The sequence below is a fragment of the Dermacentor variabilis genome, chromosome 1 (assembly GCF_050947875.1).
Source record: "Dermacentor variabilis isolate Ectoservices chromosome 1, ASM5094787v1, whole genome shotgun sequence".
Classification (NCBI taxonomy): Eukaryota; Metazoa; Arthropoda; class Arachnida; order Ixodida; family Ixodidae; genus Dermacentor; species Dermacentor variabilis.
Window position 1 is genome coordinate 159,888,538 of NC_134568.1, and position 18,117 is coordinate 159,906,654.

The 18,117-nt window shown below is 39.9% G+C and overlaps 1 protein-coding gene across 7 annotated transcripts in view; it reads right to left on the bottom strand.

The window, feature by feature from the left end:
• vir (VIR_N domain-containing protein) overlaps positions 1-18,117 on the bottom strand; it is a 372,111-nt gene that overhangs the window by 288,149 nt on the left and 65,845 nt on the right. For 6 of the 7 annotated variants that reach the window (XM_075698519.1, XM_075698512.1, XM_075698531.1 and 3 more), the window contains exons 6-7: positions 4,304-4,384; positions 3,321-3,520 (exon numbers count right to left, since the gene is read on the bottom strand). In XM_075698519.1, coding sequence (XP_075554634.1) covers positions 3,321-3,520; positions 4,304-4,384 — 281 coding nt within the window. The remainder of the gene's footprint in view (positions 1-3,320; positions 3,521-4,303; positions 4,385-18,117) is intronic. The other variant, XM_075698524.1, reaches the window with a different exon arrangement.

The following is an 18,117-nucleotide window of genomic DNA, read 5'->3' on the forward strand; positions in this document are numbered from 1 at the left end:
CTAGCACTAGTGAAAAATATATTGTGCCAAGATTCTGTAAATAAAGAAGGGGAATGGAGGGGCCCTAAAATGCATGTGAGAAAGCTTTTTAAGTGGCACTGACAGCAATGTCACGATGCGGCGATTCAGAGCATATAAGATGTCACTCTGCACTGCTATTAAAATTGGATAAGAATATAATGTGCTGTTTGTGCTCGTGCAACATAGCAAGTATTCAGCAAAAACTGCAAGATCATACTTTACAAACCACATTAAATATGACTAGGGGTGCGCACATATTATAAACATCGTAATTGAATGGAATACTACCTAGTCTTTCCTATTCAATTCATATTCAAGAATTCACTATTTAAAAATTATCAAATATTAACTTTTGTTTGAATTTAAATTATGGGGTTTTACGTGCCAAAACCACTTTCTGATTGTGAGGCATGCCGTAGTGGAGGACTCCGGAAATATTGACCACCTGGGGTCAATATTTCCGCACCTAACGTGCACCTAAATCTAAGTACACTGGTGTTTTCGCATTTCGCTCCCATCGAAATGCGGCCACCGTGGCCGGGATTTGATCCCGCGACCTCGTGCTCAGCAGCCCAACACCATAGCCACTGAGCAACCACGGTGGGTATTTTGTTTGAATTTAAGGGATAAGAACACTTATGGGAGTCCCTGAGAGAGAAAGACCAATTCAAGTTCAGGTTCAATTCAGGTTCAATTCAGGTTCCAAATGACTGCACTGCAGCAGGGCTGATGCTGTTACATATATAGAGACACCAGTTCTTGAGTGAACACACAGTTCAGCCTATCAATCTGCTGCCTTCATTTAAGCAAAGCAGCCTATTATTTGATCAGTCTCACCATGTTCGCATTTTTTGTTAAAACAGTCGAACATTGTTATAATGAAGTCGAATCGGCCATGAAGATAGCTCCATTATATTCTATATTTGTTATAAGCTTACATGCAGTTATCGATGAAAAAAATGCAATCAGGTCTGTGTGAAAGAAACACAAGCAGGGTGCCTCTGACAGGCCAGCAAAGGGTCTCCTCCTAGTTTCGATGGCCCATCACCATCTTGCCGTGTCAATACAAGGTATGGGAACAACAATAAATTACATACACGTGCTCCGCACTGCTGCAAGACGTAAGTGTGCAATTATGTTGGCTTGCCAATTTCAGTCTGACCAAGTCAACTGCAACTGCTGACAGACTTTTCGCACACAGTGGAGACAGCACACAGTAGAGACCGCACATGCATCCATACTCTGCTACTATGGTCGTCAGTGTAACCAGTGCATATGATCTCCCGCTCAATTGCCGATAAGGCCTAGGAGTGCTAACATATTGACGGACAGCTTCCCAGGACAGCTTGTCACCAGCCGCGCTGGCAGCTGCACTGCTTAGGCCACTAGACCTAGCCAGCACCGCTTAATTGGGAGCTGGCCATCAAAGTTGCAGTTTTGTGCCTACTTGACATTGCAACAACTTAGTTCATGATTGCCATGTCTACGACATTGCGTGCACGTTTTATGCCCAAAACAATGTGCAGCATTCGAAATTTCAGTTACCGTTGTTACACATTGGCGCTAAGGACAGGTGGCAGTGCAGCAGGAAAGTTGAATAATCACGCAGGTCCAAAAAATTAGGCGTACGAAAATTCGGTTGGCGACTTTACTAGACATTTTTGCTACCAGCATATATTTTGAGGCCCATGCAAATAAAAATTGGCTCTGCTATAACCGATACTGTGTCGGATCCCGCACTTTTGATTTCATTACATTTATAGCAGGAGAGTACTCTACTAAATTAGAGCATGAACAACCAAATTTCATATCTACTTTTTTATATACAATAATTAGTTTATTCATGTTTCTTACATCAGGATTCAACTGTAATCAGTGAAGCCTAATACACCCATTTTCATTAACTACAATTTTCCATAACCCATTTGCACCAGGACAAAGGAGGGCAGGGCAAATCACATGCAGACAGAACTAAGAAATTGAGCTTGCCATTACTTAGAGAAGTTCAATTATGGTAAATCATGCTGCACATGCAGAGTTAAGTTACGAGGTTCGCAAATTTGCATCCTGCTCTCAATTTTCTCTACTGTCACTCATCTTATAATAATTTCAATATTATGCAGGTAAAGCACTGCAGGAATCTGCTTTCCTACCCCCCAGTGTTAGTCGGCGGCTAAATGCACTGTTCCATGCAGCATGTACCTATAGTCACATGCTCCACTGTTCATGTTTCATTCCGTTGTGATAGTACATATGATTTGTGGGAGCAAGCAATAAAAAGGACACACACACACACACAAATGCCCTCTCGCCCTCCCCCCTCTTGTTAATTTGCCCTACGATGTACTACATGCCAGTTCTGCCATGTGCCACACTAACACACTTGTAACAGCTGTTGAATAAACAGAGAACAAAAGCTGGCAGCACGAATGTCATCTCCCTGCAACACACGTCTCAAAATGCTCGGTGGGTAAGTCAAGAAGGACATTTACAGAAGCAGCTTGTCATCTATTCTGCCCATCACATAGCACAAAAGCTACTAATGTTTCAGATCCAAAGGAACAATGGCAGCTGCACTTTCATGCCCCTCACAGCATACAGCATGTTTTGAGATTTCACAATTACCCGTGCAGTAGCCAAGAATAATTCAACAATGACAAAAGCCTTATGCTAAATCAGAAGTAGTAATTATTTCATTCAGCTATTTTTCATCATTCACCGAACTCAATACAACAGTTGTGCCAATCATAGCATAGCCACATTATTGAAAATTCACCATATATAAATGATTAGCTTCAGTAATATTTTCATTCATGAAGGAGTGATTTTCATTGAATCACAGTGACAAACACAGTTGGGCCAGTTGGTGTATCTTTGGAGCAAAGGATACCAGCACAGCAGATGAGGTGGAAATGAGAGGGGTCTGTGCATCTGGTCCCTTTTGTCCCATCCACTGGATGGCTACAATCCACTCTGAGTAAGCATACTGTTACAATACCTGTATTAGATGTGATTTTCAGTGCAGATTACATAGATTAATTTCACCAGAAACTACTCACTGCAACAATTCTCATTGCTTAAGCTTCCCTTCACCATGTCAAACATAAAAGGACACAGAAAGTATGGCTGCAGGCACAAAGTCAACTGTCACCAAGCCGTATCGAATTTATCATTTACTATAACAAGCCCAAATGACAATTACAATGAGCTGAAAGAGCTGGTCCCGTTACTGTAGTTTCTGTAATACCTTTCACTTTTTGCAAAAATACTTTAATTGAAACACGCTCAAAAGAGCCCACCTGAGAATTTTGTGCAGCCCAAGACTTAGCATAGCCAGGTGCCCGAGGATCCCCATAGGGAACAGCATGTCGTCCCCCCTCAGGGTGATCGGAAGAGGCACCAGCTGTTGCAGCAGGCCCTGGTGCCGACCACTCCAATGGTACCAAAGGTATGGAAGACTCTGAACTTCGCTCATGGTCCGGTGCACGATGTGACGTTTCTGTCAGAGAAAGTGATAAGTACATCATCACCTTCTCACCCCATCAACAATGATATTTGAGGATGCTACACACTAAATACAAGATGCTGCACCAACAGCAAAAGCCAACAAAGCAGTACACAGTAACAGTCTCAAGTTTAACATAAGGCTCTCGCCCAAGTCTCACCAAACACACCAAAACAGGTACACTAGTATCTGCCTATGGGTTAAACCCAAGGAAGATGATGCGCTATATAAATTCTGGTGCAAAAATGAAAAAAAGAAAAGAAAACATGTTTCACAGACTAGCTTTGCCCCATTAATGGCAGCAGGCAATCAGGTGGCCAAAACGGTGAACCTGCTGCTCATCACCACTAGTTGAAGATACCCTCTCCATATTAGGCTAGCAAAGAGAAGGAAAGCAAGAAAGGAAAGCACAGTGCAAGGGACCTCAGAGTTGAGGACAAGCGAGAGGGGGGAAGGTGTGCGGCAGGTGATCCTGCAGACAGCCTGAGGGCATCCAGCAGCAAAGTAACAAGCACAATTCCACTGAACAATAGGTAAGTGTTCAAAACCAACACCCAAGTCAGCGTAGCAAACAGCCAATTCCACTCCTGGGGCCCTTCTCAAAACTACCACCAGAATGCTGCTGCATGGAGGGACCCCGAAAAGCAAAAGAAAAAAAGGAAGGGGAAAACAAACAAGATCAGAAGGGCTGAGGCAAGGGGGAGCTGGACAGCAGAATAGCACGAGGCGGTTACGTTGAGGCAACGTTACTGCTTGGACAACGTGAGACGTCCTCACCCTCTGTGTTATTAACACTGTCCAGCCAGGATGCAACCATGGTGCACAATTTCCACTTGGACTTGGGTATGCCTTCCTTCACTGGAGTGGAGGGAGAAGGATCGTACGTAACAAGAGCAGAAAAAAATACAAAGGAAAACAAAAAAAGCAGGGTGAAAAAGAAGGCGCGCACAACTGCAATGAGAAGTGAACCTGACACCAGAACAGCTACATTTTCTTAAGAGTTTCACCAGTCTCCTTAACATATGCAAGTGCATGAAATCTGACAAAGAACAAATTACAAACAAGAGAAGGTGCAATATGTACATAATATTTCATTGTAGAAAATAAAACATTTATGTTTCCAATAACCCATTTCTCATAAGAAGTTGTGTGTTCCTTTATTTGTTCTTTGTTAAATTTCTGTAAGCAGCAATAAGGACCACAAGAAAAAAAACGTAGCAATACAAAGAAACAAATTGGTTTCAGAAAAAAGTGCCTGAAACTCCTTTCTGCATGAATCTTTTTATTTCTCATGAGAAAGTTAGACAAGCCATTCATTAGGACAGAAAAGCCGAAATAGACCTCACCTTTCAAAAAAAAGATGTCATGGTTGTGATTTCATGAGCTGAAAGTGCCAAGTATCATATATGGCATGCCTTACAGTTATGGATATGTATATAACTATACAGAAAGACTTTTGAATTGCAAAAAATCTTGTAAGAACTTCCAGGGTTATTCGAAATTTTAAAACACTGCCATAATAATTTGCTATTTTTTGCAGCTTTACCTTAGTGCAAGTTTATTAAATTTGATAATGCTATCCTTAACGAAATGATGACTTCAATATTTCAGCCGCATCCCTTGATGTACATCCTCTCATGTGGAATTTTGCTTTGCATAGTTCTTAGGAGCTTGACACAAGCAGAAAGAATGTCTTTTTTCATCTTTGGAGAGCTCTTTCTTGCTGCTGTTATCTTTAGCTCTAGGAACATGAATGGCTTGACATCCTCTTTACTGTAAGCACTGGTGGCAACCAATTTTTTCCCAGGAAGAATAGTAATGCTACGGTACATAACAGCCTGTAAGAAAAAATTTTGCCACCAAGTTTGTACCATCTCAACGAAAGTGATTTGTGCGCTATCCTGCAAAAATTACCCACACATGCATGCGACGATACAGCAATTATCGTTTTCCTCACACTGTCACCCTCATCATCTTTTTCAATCAAAATATTAGAGTAGACTGGCAAAGAGCAAATGTGTGCGATAAGGACTGTAGCCCTGATGTTCTTTGTGCATTGCTTTAAGTATTATAAAAAATTATGCAGATGCTATGCACTGAGGGAATCAATGTTACACAAGGCATTTTGCAGGTAGCTGGCTATCCAGCATCAGTTAGAATTCTGCAGAGCGTTACCACATGGACAAACATGTTTGTGTAAGGCAACCAATTGTGTGTGTGATGCGAGCATGTGGATTACGATAGCAGCAAGGCAATGATGGTGGCGACAACATGACGGCTATCTTTTTGTACTCTGGCAAAGAACTGTTACAACTTTTTTCGCTATGACTTGGGCCAATCCCAAAGGTGATACAATGCACAGAACCTCTACATAGTGTTAGCTGCTACGAGGAAAGGATTATTGAATGTGGGCCAATCCTGAGGGCAGTGCAGTCTAACAAGGTGTGTCAAAGTACTAGCTGCCATGAGGCAAGAATGGAAGAAACTGGCATGCTCTCGTTTTTATAAAAGGTTGTTGATATGCGACATGATGCACATGAAGAACACTGGTAGGTCTGTAGCCGAATGGAAACTGGCATGCACACATGAGCTCTCACGTGTTATGCGACCTTTCTCGCATGCCACTTGTCTCAAACAACTACATGGTGTTGCCAAGAGAGCTATGCGTGCAAATGTGACCTAAATATTTGAGCATCAAGCGGCTGTGCAGAAAGACCGAGGTTTGATCTAACCATTGGACACTTCTCCATTATTATTATTATTATTATTATTATTATTATTATTATTATTATTATTATTATTATTCAAGAGGTCAAAGACAATGCGAGACAGGAACACATTTACCACAAAGTGCTTGGAACGAGCCAAAGAATGCTTCACATTAAAATCACCTGTTTGTTTATGACCTTCTTGCAAACTGCATGATCAGCTGCCGCCAAACAATTCAGGAGATTAATTAGTTGAGAATTCATTTCAGCATTACAGCCGCTATGTATTTTGTTGTTCCTATATTATCTCAATTCCTATATATTTCACATGATACAGGTTCCAGCTAAGTAAGATATCTTTAATCAAAGAGGCAGGATGTGTGTCAAGTGAGCTCCTGAACAATGCTTTACAATGTGATGAATGCGGTTTAAATCAGGGATCTGGGACCTCAAAGAGGTGCAATGTAATGTTAACGCACTTCTCTCGCATTTACCAATGCATCGCCACAGAATTTTTTTTTTCCGTTATGCTAAGTTCTAAGCACTTGTTCCATATGTATCATACATGACATGCTATGTGGTAAGAGTGCACCTGTTAAATTTAAAGGGCCTTTCACCAGGTATGGAGATTGCAAATAAAGAAAAGAAGCCTGGTACATAGGTCATGCGGTCACAATCATCTGTGCAAACTATTAAACCTATAAATATCTCCTCATCATTTATCTTTTCTCTGCCTATCTCCTCACCTCCTGGCCTTTTGAAAGACAGTGTCACCGATATACCCAGCTAAGTCACAGATCTGAAAGCAACCCCAATAGAACCTTTTAAAAACTAGCAAGTAAGCTTCTCTGCACAACTATAACTACTTTCGCGTTTAAGGCGTAGCGGTAAAGGTTACATGCAGCACTTTGTGCCACTTGCTATGTTCATTATGTGTGAATGGTCACCTCACTTTCCTTTTACTAGCCCTTTCTGGGGACACTGAGCTTAACCCCGGTCCTGTTAATGACATTCCCACTCCGGTATCCCTTGAATCCATTGCTAGCGCCCTATCCTGTTTAGAAACCTCTCAGAACACCGTTCTGTCTGAGCTAGCTCTAATTCATGCTACACAAGCCACCATCGAAAACCAGGTCGGCCGTCTATCCACCCATGTCGATGCCCTTGAGAAAATTGTAGACGCTCATAAATCAAGTCACTCAATACCTGCATCTAGTGACAATCCTGAAATAATTAAACTCACTTCCCAAATAAACAACCTCGTACAGAAATGCGATGACACTGAAAACCTACTTTTTTTCGGTGTTGAGGATGCGCATGATGAAACTTGGGAGCAATCAGAGTCTCGCGTTATTTCACTGTGTGCAGATAAACTTCTAATTTCCATCACCAAAAATGACATAGGCCGCGCACACCGGCTTGGCCGTTTCCAGGCCGGTTAACACCGACCAATTATAGTAAAACTTGCGCGGTACAAAGATAAGTGTAGCATTCTGTCTGCCGGGCCAAAGCTTAAAGGTACGCCAATTTCTATCCGGGAAGATTTTTCATCGCGCGTCCGGCTTGCAAGAAAAAAGTTGTACGCCTATGCGAAACAAAACGCCTCCACTCTCAAGATATGCTTCGATAAACTTCAGATGAATGATAGGCAGTTTTTTTATGACGTGCAATCAGACTCAGTTTTACAAGTTACATCCTAGCCATCACTTCAGGCTTGCCCAGCACTCTCCTTTCCCTCCCAGCCGCTACTAAACCCTGTTGAAACATCACGCAATCACACACTTTCTGTTCTACTGGCTAATGTTCGCAGTTTCATGTCAAAAAAAGATACCATTGAAGCCCTTCTCGACGACAATAACACAGACATGGCCATTTTCACTCAGTCTTGGTTAACCCCTGACATAGAGAGCACTGAGCTACTGCATGCAGATTCCCCCTACACTGTTTACAGACGCGATAGGAGGGAACGAAGGGGTGGTGGCCTTCTTGTCTTCACGAAAAACAGCATTCCTTGTTACCAGCTCCCGAACAGTTGTACTCACGAAATTCTTTGTGTGCACATATCCATGCCTACATGAACATGTATTCTCATATCATGTTATCGCCCACCCGATTGTGACCCTTCCTTTATCTACGAACTTAACACTGTCATTTTAGATGCATCCTCTCAATTCCCACGTGATAACTATATTATTTGTGGTGATTTTAACTTTCCGGATATAAACTGCGACAATCTAACAGCATCATCCCGCCAGTCAAAAGATTTCCTTGATTTAGCCTTAAACTTCAACCTTACACAAACAGTAAATTTACCTACATGTGGCTCAAACACCCTTGACCTGGTCCTCACTTCTCAACCCGAATACATTCAGTCTATAGCATGTGTCAATGGGCTGAGCAATCTCAGTATTGTCCTTTTCAATTTCAATTCCAGTTCCAGTCAAACGGCGTTCAATAAAACTAATTCGGGACTACAAAAAGCTGACTTTTCCATAATTAAGAGTGAACTGAATATTTTTTTTGAATACCTCAAGAAAACTGCCTTCAGAAGGTCTGTTGATGCAAACTGGCTGTTGTACAAGCATAAGCTACTCAGCTTAATCAATAATCACGTACCCCTTGTGTGCATTCGTGGTGTCATGGGAAAGCCTTGGTACACAAACCAACTAAAAAAACTAGCACAGAAGAAAAAGCGCCTTTTCAGAGTGGCAAAAAAAATTTGCTTCTGCCCCGAAATGGAAGAAGTATTTCACCTGCCTGCGCGAGTACAACATCCTTCTGAAGCTTCCTAAGAAAAAATTTTATCACCAGGATCTTCTCAATATCATCCATGTAAACCCGAAAAAATTTTGGACAATACTCGCACCAAGTAGAAATCAGTCGCATAACATTAACATAACTAATCCTAATGGGTCCCATGTTCCAGTTGAAAAGCGTTCTGACGTCTTTAATTCATACTTTTCTTCCGTCTTCACTTGTGAATCTTCCACCAACATTCCTGTTTTACCAAGATTTTGCGGCACTGAAATGCCCCCCATTGATGTAACTGCTGAAGGTATCGCAAGCCTAATCAATAAACTTAATATATCTAGCTCCCCCGGACCTGACAACATACCGGTGAAGATACTAAAAGGCACTAACGTCATTTCTAGCCAGATATTACAAATCATTTTTACCCAGTCTATAAGCGAGGGTACTATTCCCAAAGACTGGAAACTAAGGAAAGTTACCCCCGTTTTTAATCTGGTAAGCGCTCCGACCCATCCAATTATCGCCCGATCTCACTTACGTGTATTGCCTGTAAACTTTTAGAACACGTCATATATTCCCAAATAGCGTCCCACCTCGACAGAAATTCTTTTTTCTTTAGCAAACAACATGGCTTTCGTCCAGGCTTATCATGTGAAAAACAACTTTTTGAATTCACCACAGATCTCCACCTAAACTTAAGATTCTTCATTTCAGACTGACGTAATTTACTTAGATTTTTCAAAGGCTTTCGATCGCGTCCCTCATCACCGACTAGTGTCCAAACTTTCATGCCTTCACCTCGACCCACTAATCCTATCATGGATCATTTGCTTCCTGACAGATTGCCTCCAGTTCACCTGTGTTGGCGGTCACTGTTCAGATACTACCAAAGTAATATCCGGTGTACCACAGGGATCCGTCCTCGGCCCACTCCTTTTTCTAATAAACATTAACGACCTCCCAACAGACACATCTTCCACAATACGTCTATTCGCCGATGACTGTGTTATTTACCGTAGCGTCACTACTAACACTGACCAATCCATTCTGCAAAATGACCTAAATTCTATTGACAAATGGTGCTCACACTGGATGATGGAACTAAATGTCTCCAAATGCAAGTTAATGCATGTATCACGTAAACGCTCTACATCCAAATTTCTATACTCTTTGGGCTCTGTGAACTTATCTGAGGTCGACAGTTACCGCTACCTTGGCGTTATCATCACTAACAAACTAAATTGGTCGAACCACATTCAACAAATAACAGCCGATGCCTCAAGATCCCTTAACTATATTAAAAGATCCCTATCCTTGCCTCCTCCGTCGATTCGTAAACTAGCATATGAAATTTTCATCCGTACCAAATTAGAATATGCGTCTACAATTTGGAATCCGCATCAAAAGTACTTGATTGACACTTTAGAAGCTACTCAAAATCGTGCCTCCCGCTTTATCTTATCCAATTATGACAACACTATCAGCGTTACTAACTTGAAGTTATCTATTGGTCTACCCCTTTTAGCATCAAGACGCATAATTTCGCAACTCTGCCTATTCCATAATTTGTACTATAACTTTCCTGACCTTCGTTCCTCACTTTTATTTCCACCCATTCGCTCATCACATCGTCTATTCAATTTTTTATGTATCCAACGCCTTCATGGTTCTACAAACGCTTTCAACAAATCCTTCCTTCCCTCTGCAATAGAACAATGGAACTCGCTCCCGGAATCCATTGTTGTAGAGCGAAACCTTTTTTGAGAGTTACTAACCACCCATATTTGCAACTAATTATGCAAAAACCTGTTCTTTTTAGTGTCTTTTCAGTTGTTGCCTTTTTTTGCTTTGTACATGACTATTCCTTCTATGTTTGTATTATTGTTTTGCCTCCCCCTTATGTAATACCCCACATGGGGCCCTTAAGGGAATAATAAATGGTGATGATGATGATGGCTTCTAGTGCAAGACAAGTACCCGCATGGTCCCGACATGCCCAGTCACTGTGCAGTAACTTGCCACAGATGTGATAACTTTTAACTTCCCCTAAAAGAACCTAATAATGCAGTCCACTCTACTATCAAGTTAAAGCTTCCTACATGCAGGGTGTTAGAAGATGCCATGCTGCACCAATTTCTGCCTCAGGGAGCTTCATTGTGGTAGGAGAGAGAAAGTAACTTTTCAGAACTAGTGGAGTTAATGCAAGAGTTGGAACGCCTGTTGCAGGAACGAATCCCATGCCTCCCTCACAGCATTCACTGAAGCATTTCAATAGCCTGGATCGCCTTTATTACATAACCCTCTTAAAAAGTTGCTGTAACTGAAATCACCCTAACAGCACTTTACAATTGCCGGTATCTAAAACATTGAATTCAGAGGAAGCAGAATCAGGAGCCTTCAATGTACACTAAATAGACTTAAAGCATTCAGAGTGTTATGCTTACTTCCCAAAATAAAAAATATAAGTCAGCAGTCTTACTTCGTCATCTTCAATGGCAGCAAAGCTGGCACAAAACACTTCTTTCGTGCATAAAAAGTTTCAAGAATAAAAAGTTGCTCTTGTGCTAGGAAAAACAACACATGACAGGAATCATTGCTCATAATGAGTTGTACATAAGCTGTTGAAATGATGGTGGATAAAAGTAACCTGTGGCGGGGAAAAAGTAAAGTTGCCCTTGATATTAGTCGAGCACAATCATCAAAACTACAAGCATTCCTGAGCATGTACCTATGTTTGAGACATTATTAAAAGAATGTAGACATCAGATCAGAAAATTAGGCAACCCGACTGAAGCGTCTGTCTTCGCTGCAGCTGTCATGTAAAGATTATGTTTCCGAGTCAACTAAAGCTCAATTTCTGCGTTTGACTGGGGAAGTGCTGGGAGCACTGGAGGCTAGATTCAACGATAGCTCCTACCAAAGTTCTATTTTTCCAGAGTTCCCAATGTGCCAGAAACAGTAAAATCTGACCAATAGTTAAAAGTGCACTCGTCATTTCCTACTGTGCATGGCATTTCTTGTGAAAGAGTGCTAGCGGCAACGTTTAACAACATGTCGAAAAGTAGTCAATCGAATTGGTCTAATTATTTGGGCCTGGTTAAGAAAGAGTTAAAAGAGACCATGAAACAATTTGGACGATTGTGTACAAACACGCTGAGTCGGTAGGGTAGGTCCCTCTGATTATTAGGAGACGGATTTAAGTACTCCACATCAAGCATGTAATTTGTTATAAGGTTTAAAAAATGTGCATTGCTACCGATCGTAGCGGCGCTGCTCCCCTGCGTTTCCAGCAGCCTCTTCACATGCTACATAGCATAGATGAGTGATGCCAGTCGGGAGAGCGATCCGATTGGCTACCCATGTTACGTCATCGGGAATGCTTGAAACATGCTGCTGCTTGAAGCTTACTTTTTATAGCATACCAATGCATAGTAATTTGTGCACCCTTATAATTAAGTACACAAATGCAATAAATGTAGGCTTTTCTTCATACCATGAAAGTTTTGAAGAAACACACAATGGCCAACTTCTGCCTGAGAATGCAGATCATATGCTACAGCTCTGGCAATGGCAACCAATGGGACGCAGAGAGTTTGTCACATGAAAATAAGAGCAGCAATGTCTTCCTTGACGGCAGGAACATGAATAGTACCAGTGCTGTACTGTGCTTGTCTTGCACTGCAAGTGTGCGAAGGGAAAGAACGGCAGCAGCTACACGCTGTCGGAGACGGGCCATTCTATGAGAGATCAACACGAGTCCGCAACTTCACATTTTTTATTCCATTGAATATTTTATATTTTGTACCACAAAAGTTGGTTTCTTTTGCAAATGGATAATTTACAATGGAAAAGTACCGAAGTTATTCAGCATGGAGGTGCCATATTTTCATGCACCAGACATTCTCACAAATTCACAACAATGTAAAATATTTACTACGGCTACAAAGAATGCATTTTTTTGTGTGTATGTAAAACATAGACAGAAAGAAGAGTCAGCTGTCACTGCTTGAGACTTCTGTGCAAGATGGAATTGTTTTTGAATTTTTTTTATTTTCGCAACACTTTTTAAAATTTACCACATTTATTAATTTTTATCTCTTAAACCAATGCATGTAGCCTTTTGAAACTTCGTGGGATGTGAGAACTTGACTGTTCAACAATTGTACTGATAACTGTTGCTGTATCACAAATCAACATATATACAATATGCCTCAAATTCCTTGTTTTGATGAAAATGAACACTTCTGAAGAATAAGGCTTGAACTGATAGCCCTTTGGGGATAGAAAGTTTCACCGCAAGCTGGCGGCCTCTTGACAAAGCAACAACTATCGCCTACTGTCTAAAATATAAAAAATAACCATAATTTATTTTTCTCAAAATCTTGTCAATAGTTGTTCACAGATACTGGAAAAAGAATATTTAAAGACACATTGCATTATGTATTTTGTTTACAATGAGAATATAAGTGATAGAAATGAGAGCTTCCCCGGGATGCAGCCAGGTGTAGAGAAAACGGGACATCGGGATAAAAAAAAATGTGGATAAGCCTCTGAATTGCCTAAACTTGACCATATTTTCAACAGAAATGCAGTTTTGACCTTATGATGAATATGTAATTATAAAAACACGTGTAGTACAATATCTATTCGCTTGGATACGAATAAAGATAAGTCAACACAACAACCTTTAATAATGGCTCATTTTATTTACAGCAAATCTCCGTCAAAAAGCCACCATATTAAGTCAGACAATCGTGTATCGGTACCATTTCCACCTCTGAAGCAGGAAGAAGTTCAATTCCCAAAATCAATAATAATAATACTTCATTGTTCCTGTAATTTCGTTTTCTTTTGTAATGCTAGAGCTGAGAAAACATTATAAATTTCCCACTTCACCACATTCATAAGTTAGCAACAGCATTTATCTTTTTTCCCCTGACAGCTGAAAAGAAACCTTATGAGCGTAATAAAGAGACGATTGTAAGCCTACATATTATAAAATATTTAGATATTTACATGTCATCAGGCAATCATCAAACCGAAATAATACCAGAAACAGCTACTTTATAGTTTGTGAAATGCATATACTGTTATGTTGCAGAAGCCACACATAAAGATGTATTTACAATATTTGCAAGAGAGACAATGATCAAAATCAGAATCAGCTTATTTATGACGAAAATGGGGATAATTAAATGGTAAGTATATACAGAAGGAGGTCCCGCAGTTAGAAACTGAAATAGAACCTCCTGTGCATGATGACTAGAATTAATAATACAAACAACAATGGCAACATGTAAAATTTACGATAATAAAGGTTTTTAGGAGACAAGGCATAAATGGGCAGAAAAGCAGCAGATGAATGCATTAAACAATAACAAGGCTTTGGATTAGTCAACAAAAGATGAAACTACAAAGGGAGCTTAAGAAAAAGAAGTTTCAAAAAAATGCTGGAGACAAATATAAAAACAAAGAGTTAAAAAATACAACACATCCTACACTCAAATAGGAAAGTCTCAGGAAGCTAAAAGAAAGTGCTTACGTTCTGTATGAGATCTGTGAGGTTTGAGCAATTTTAAAGGAAATGATAATGTGTTCCAGAGAGATAAAGCTGAACAGTGTAATGACTGCTTACCATATTTGGTGTGAACAAAGGGTAAAATGAAGTTCATATTGCCTGCAAATCTAGTATTGTTTATATTAGTAAGGGATGTCTTTGGTATGATGGTTAATGGAATATCATTGTTTAATGCCCTAAAAATGAATATCGTCAGGTTATATTTAACAAGATCAGTCATGCTCATAATATTATGTGCATGTAATAGCAGATTTGCGCTAATGCTACGAGGCGAAAATGTTATAGCTGAATAGCTCGATTCTGAATGACTTGCGACGAAGTTAGGTGACTGTTACAAGTGTTTCCCCATGATTCAATGTTATAGTTCATAATAAAGCGACGTGAGAGTAGAAAATAAGAAATATGGTTGTGTGTTGATTAAGACGTGTGTTCCATATGCCATTTTCTTTTTTACATTAGCTATGTGAAAGTGAAATTTAAGGTGGCAATCAAATTCCACACCTAAATAGGTACAATGATCAAATGGAGTGATTAGTGATTCTTGATGGAAATAAGACTGAAGGAGCTCAGGCGATCGCTGATGTGAGGCAAAGACGACAAAATTGGTCTTATTATGGTTAATCTGCAGCTTGTTAAATTCACACCAAGTAGAAATTTTCACGAGATCTTTGGTTAGCTTATTTGTTAGCGTTGTTACACAATTGTTTGAACTAAATATAGTAGTGTCGTAAGCGTACAGAATGCACTTCGATGAGGAGAGGCAACTAGGTAGACAAAAATAAGTTAGGAAAAGTAGGGGACCTAATATGGACCCCTGTGGTATGCCATTGTTAGTAGTAGCTTTTTTAGAGTAGTACCCGGAAATGTTAGCAACTTGTTTTCTATCTTGTAAGTAACTGCAGACCAGTTATTCTAACGGCTTCAAGTTTGGCACAAAGAATTGTGTGATTAATTGTGTCGAAGGCCTTGGATAGGTCAACGAATATCGAGGCTGCAAATTTACCTTCATCAATCGCTTTTTTGAGATAATCAGTAAGAGATATAAGCACTAGATTGAAAAGCGATAACGAAAGCCAAACTGATAAGGGGAAAGAATACTCAATTTATCTGAATATCTTGTTATATGCTTTTCGATAAGTTTTTCAATAACTTTATTAAAAAAATGGAAAAATGCAAATGGGTCTATAATTCTGTGCAAGTGTGTGATCACCTTTTTTGAAAACAGGAATGACTATACCGTGTTTGAGTTCAGGTTTTAAAAACCAGAACTCAAAAACACTGGTTTTAAAAACCAGGTTAATGATGGCTGAGAGAATGTTAGCGATATGTTGTGCAATCATTTTAATGCGGTAAGCGTTAATATTATTGAGACCAGCACTCGTGGCTTTAGGAGTCTTCATTATTAAAAATACTATATCAGGTGTTGCTGGAAAAAGGAAAAATGAATGAGGTAAACGGTTAAAGGACATGCAACAGCATGAGGTGGAATCAGAAGTGTTATTGAAGAAAGCATCACAAAAGGAATTTGCAATGTCAAGCAAATTAATGTATACCATGTCATTGTGAATGATTCTTGAAATGATGTTCTGAGAGTTACAGTTCAAAAAGGTGTTAACTATTTCCCACCTTTTCCTAGTGTTAATACCACATTTTATAATTTCTTCTTTGTTATAAATCCTCTTCGCACTTCTCAGCTGTGCAGAAAGTGAGTTAGAAAATTTTTGATAACAGGCAAGTAGTTTAGTATTGAAAGGTTGTTGCTTAGTTTTTTTATACAAATTTTGACAAGACCACATTGTTTTCAGAAGGTTATCTGTAAGCCATGGTATTTGCGATGATGACACCTTTTTTCTGCATTATAGTTTGAGAGTGGGATTTGAAATACAATGAAAGTGTCGTTAAAAACTGTGAAAAAGATTTTTGACGATCATTAGATGATAAAACTTCCAACCAGTGCGTTTTAGTTAGGCTCAGAAACAAACTGTTGGGCCAGTTGGTGCATCATGTAGTGTCGTTGAGCGGAAATACGGGTGGGAAGAAATGGAGGAAACAACGCAGAAACATTTCTTTGTCAAGTACAACTCTGTAGATTGATAAGGTTGAGTGATTGCGCAGGCGTAGAACGATAGGGTAGTGATCGGTAAAATCGGTCGTAACAATGCCAGCATCAGGTGGGTCTCTTAAGTTCGATAATGCATGATCAATTAAAGTGCTATCAGCAATGTTAGGACAGCAAGTAGGGAGAGTAATTAAACATTCATAACCAAAACTACGGAAGATGCTTGAATAATTAGAAGAATTAGATGAAGTGGTATCCGTGAGGTTAATGTTGACATCACCGATGATTGTTGCATTACAATAATTGCATGATATTTTTTACATAGCTTGATCAAGGGCACTACAGAAGTCTGTAAATAAAGAAGGTGAGCTATAAATGCAGCCAAACATTAAGTTCTTGTTGTCTATACAGAAGACGGAAGAGATTCACAGTAATATTCAACTACAACTCATGCCAGCGCTTATATGGAATGTTAGATGAGACAAATATAGCTGCACCACCGTGATTACTCCTCTCTCTGTGAGAATACTCAGAAGAGCATGAGTTCAAGCAGAATAAGTCCTTGTCATCATTACTAAGCAAAGTCTCAGACACACACATTATTCAAACAGTGTTGTTAAGTGTCAAAAACAGGTGCTGAAAATCATCAAAATTCTTGCAGAGACCTCTAGCATTAAAGTGAATGATTGAATGGTAGTCACATGACTAACTTATTCAGTGCAGATGTTGACAGGTAAGAATCCATGGTGGATGGTAATCACATTTAAGCCTTTGAGGGTCGATTTTTTTCGACATATGCGACCACCCAGGGTCGATATATTTTTTTTTGCAAATTTCAATTCTTCTTAGGGACTTATTTCGAAAAATTTTTACCGCAATTTTTTTAGGGTGACCGTAAAGGGAGAAAAAAATATTTTGCGTTGGTATATATGTACTCTTCATTCATGAATAACAACAATAAAAAAGGAAATAAACTTATAAGAATTAAGAATGTGATGCATTTTTATACACATAGTTCGAGGCCTTGAAAATGCGCGTGTGAGAATACTTCGCAAGGCTCAAATGTTCTTGCTCTTACACTAATACATACATCCATAGCGTAATCGAACTGCGTAGGTGCGCGCACTCAAGAAAACTGTGTGGTTGTGTGCCCGTAAAAAAAGCAAAACGTGTGACAAACTTCCGCTAATCTTCATCTTATCGCCAACCAGAGGCAATTAGTTTTCGCGTGTCAAAAAAAATAATAAAGCAGCAGAAATGCATGCACGGCGGCATCCTTCCTATGCACACCCCTGTGAGCACTGAACGAGCGAGAAAGAGGCGTTCGCCCTTTGAGCGATTAGTAACGAGATAGCCATCAGTTTTGCAAGCGCAAGAAGCCGAAACCGCCCGCGAAAACGAAACCCGAACAAACCATGCAACGAAAACCGAGAGAGGGAAGCGCCCCAAAAAAATTCCCAGTATTCCCAGATAGTGGCAGCACATGACAGAAAAG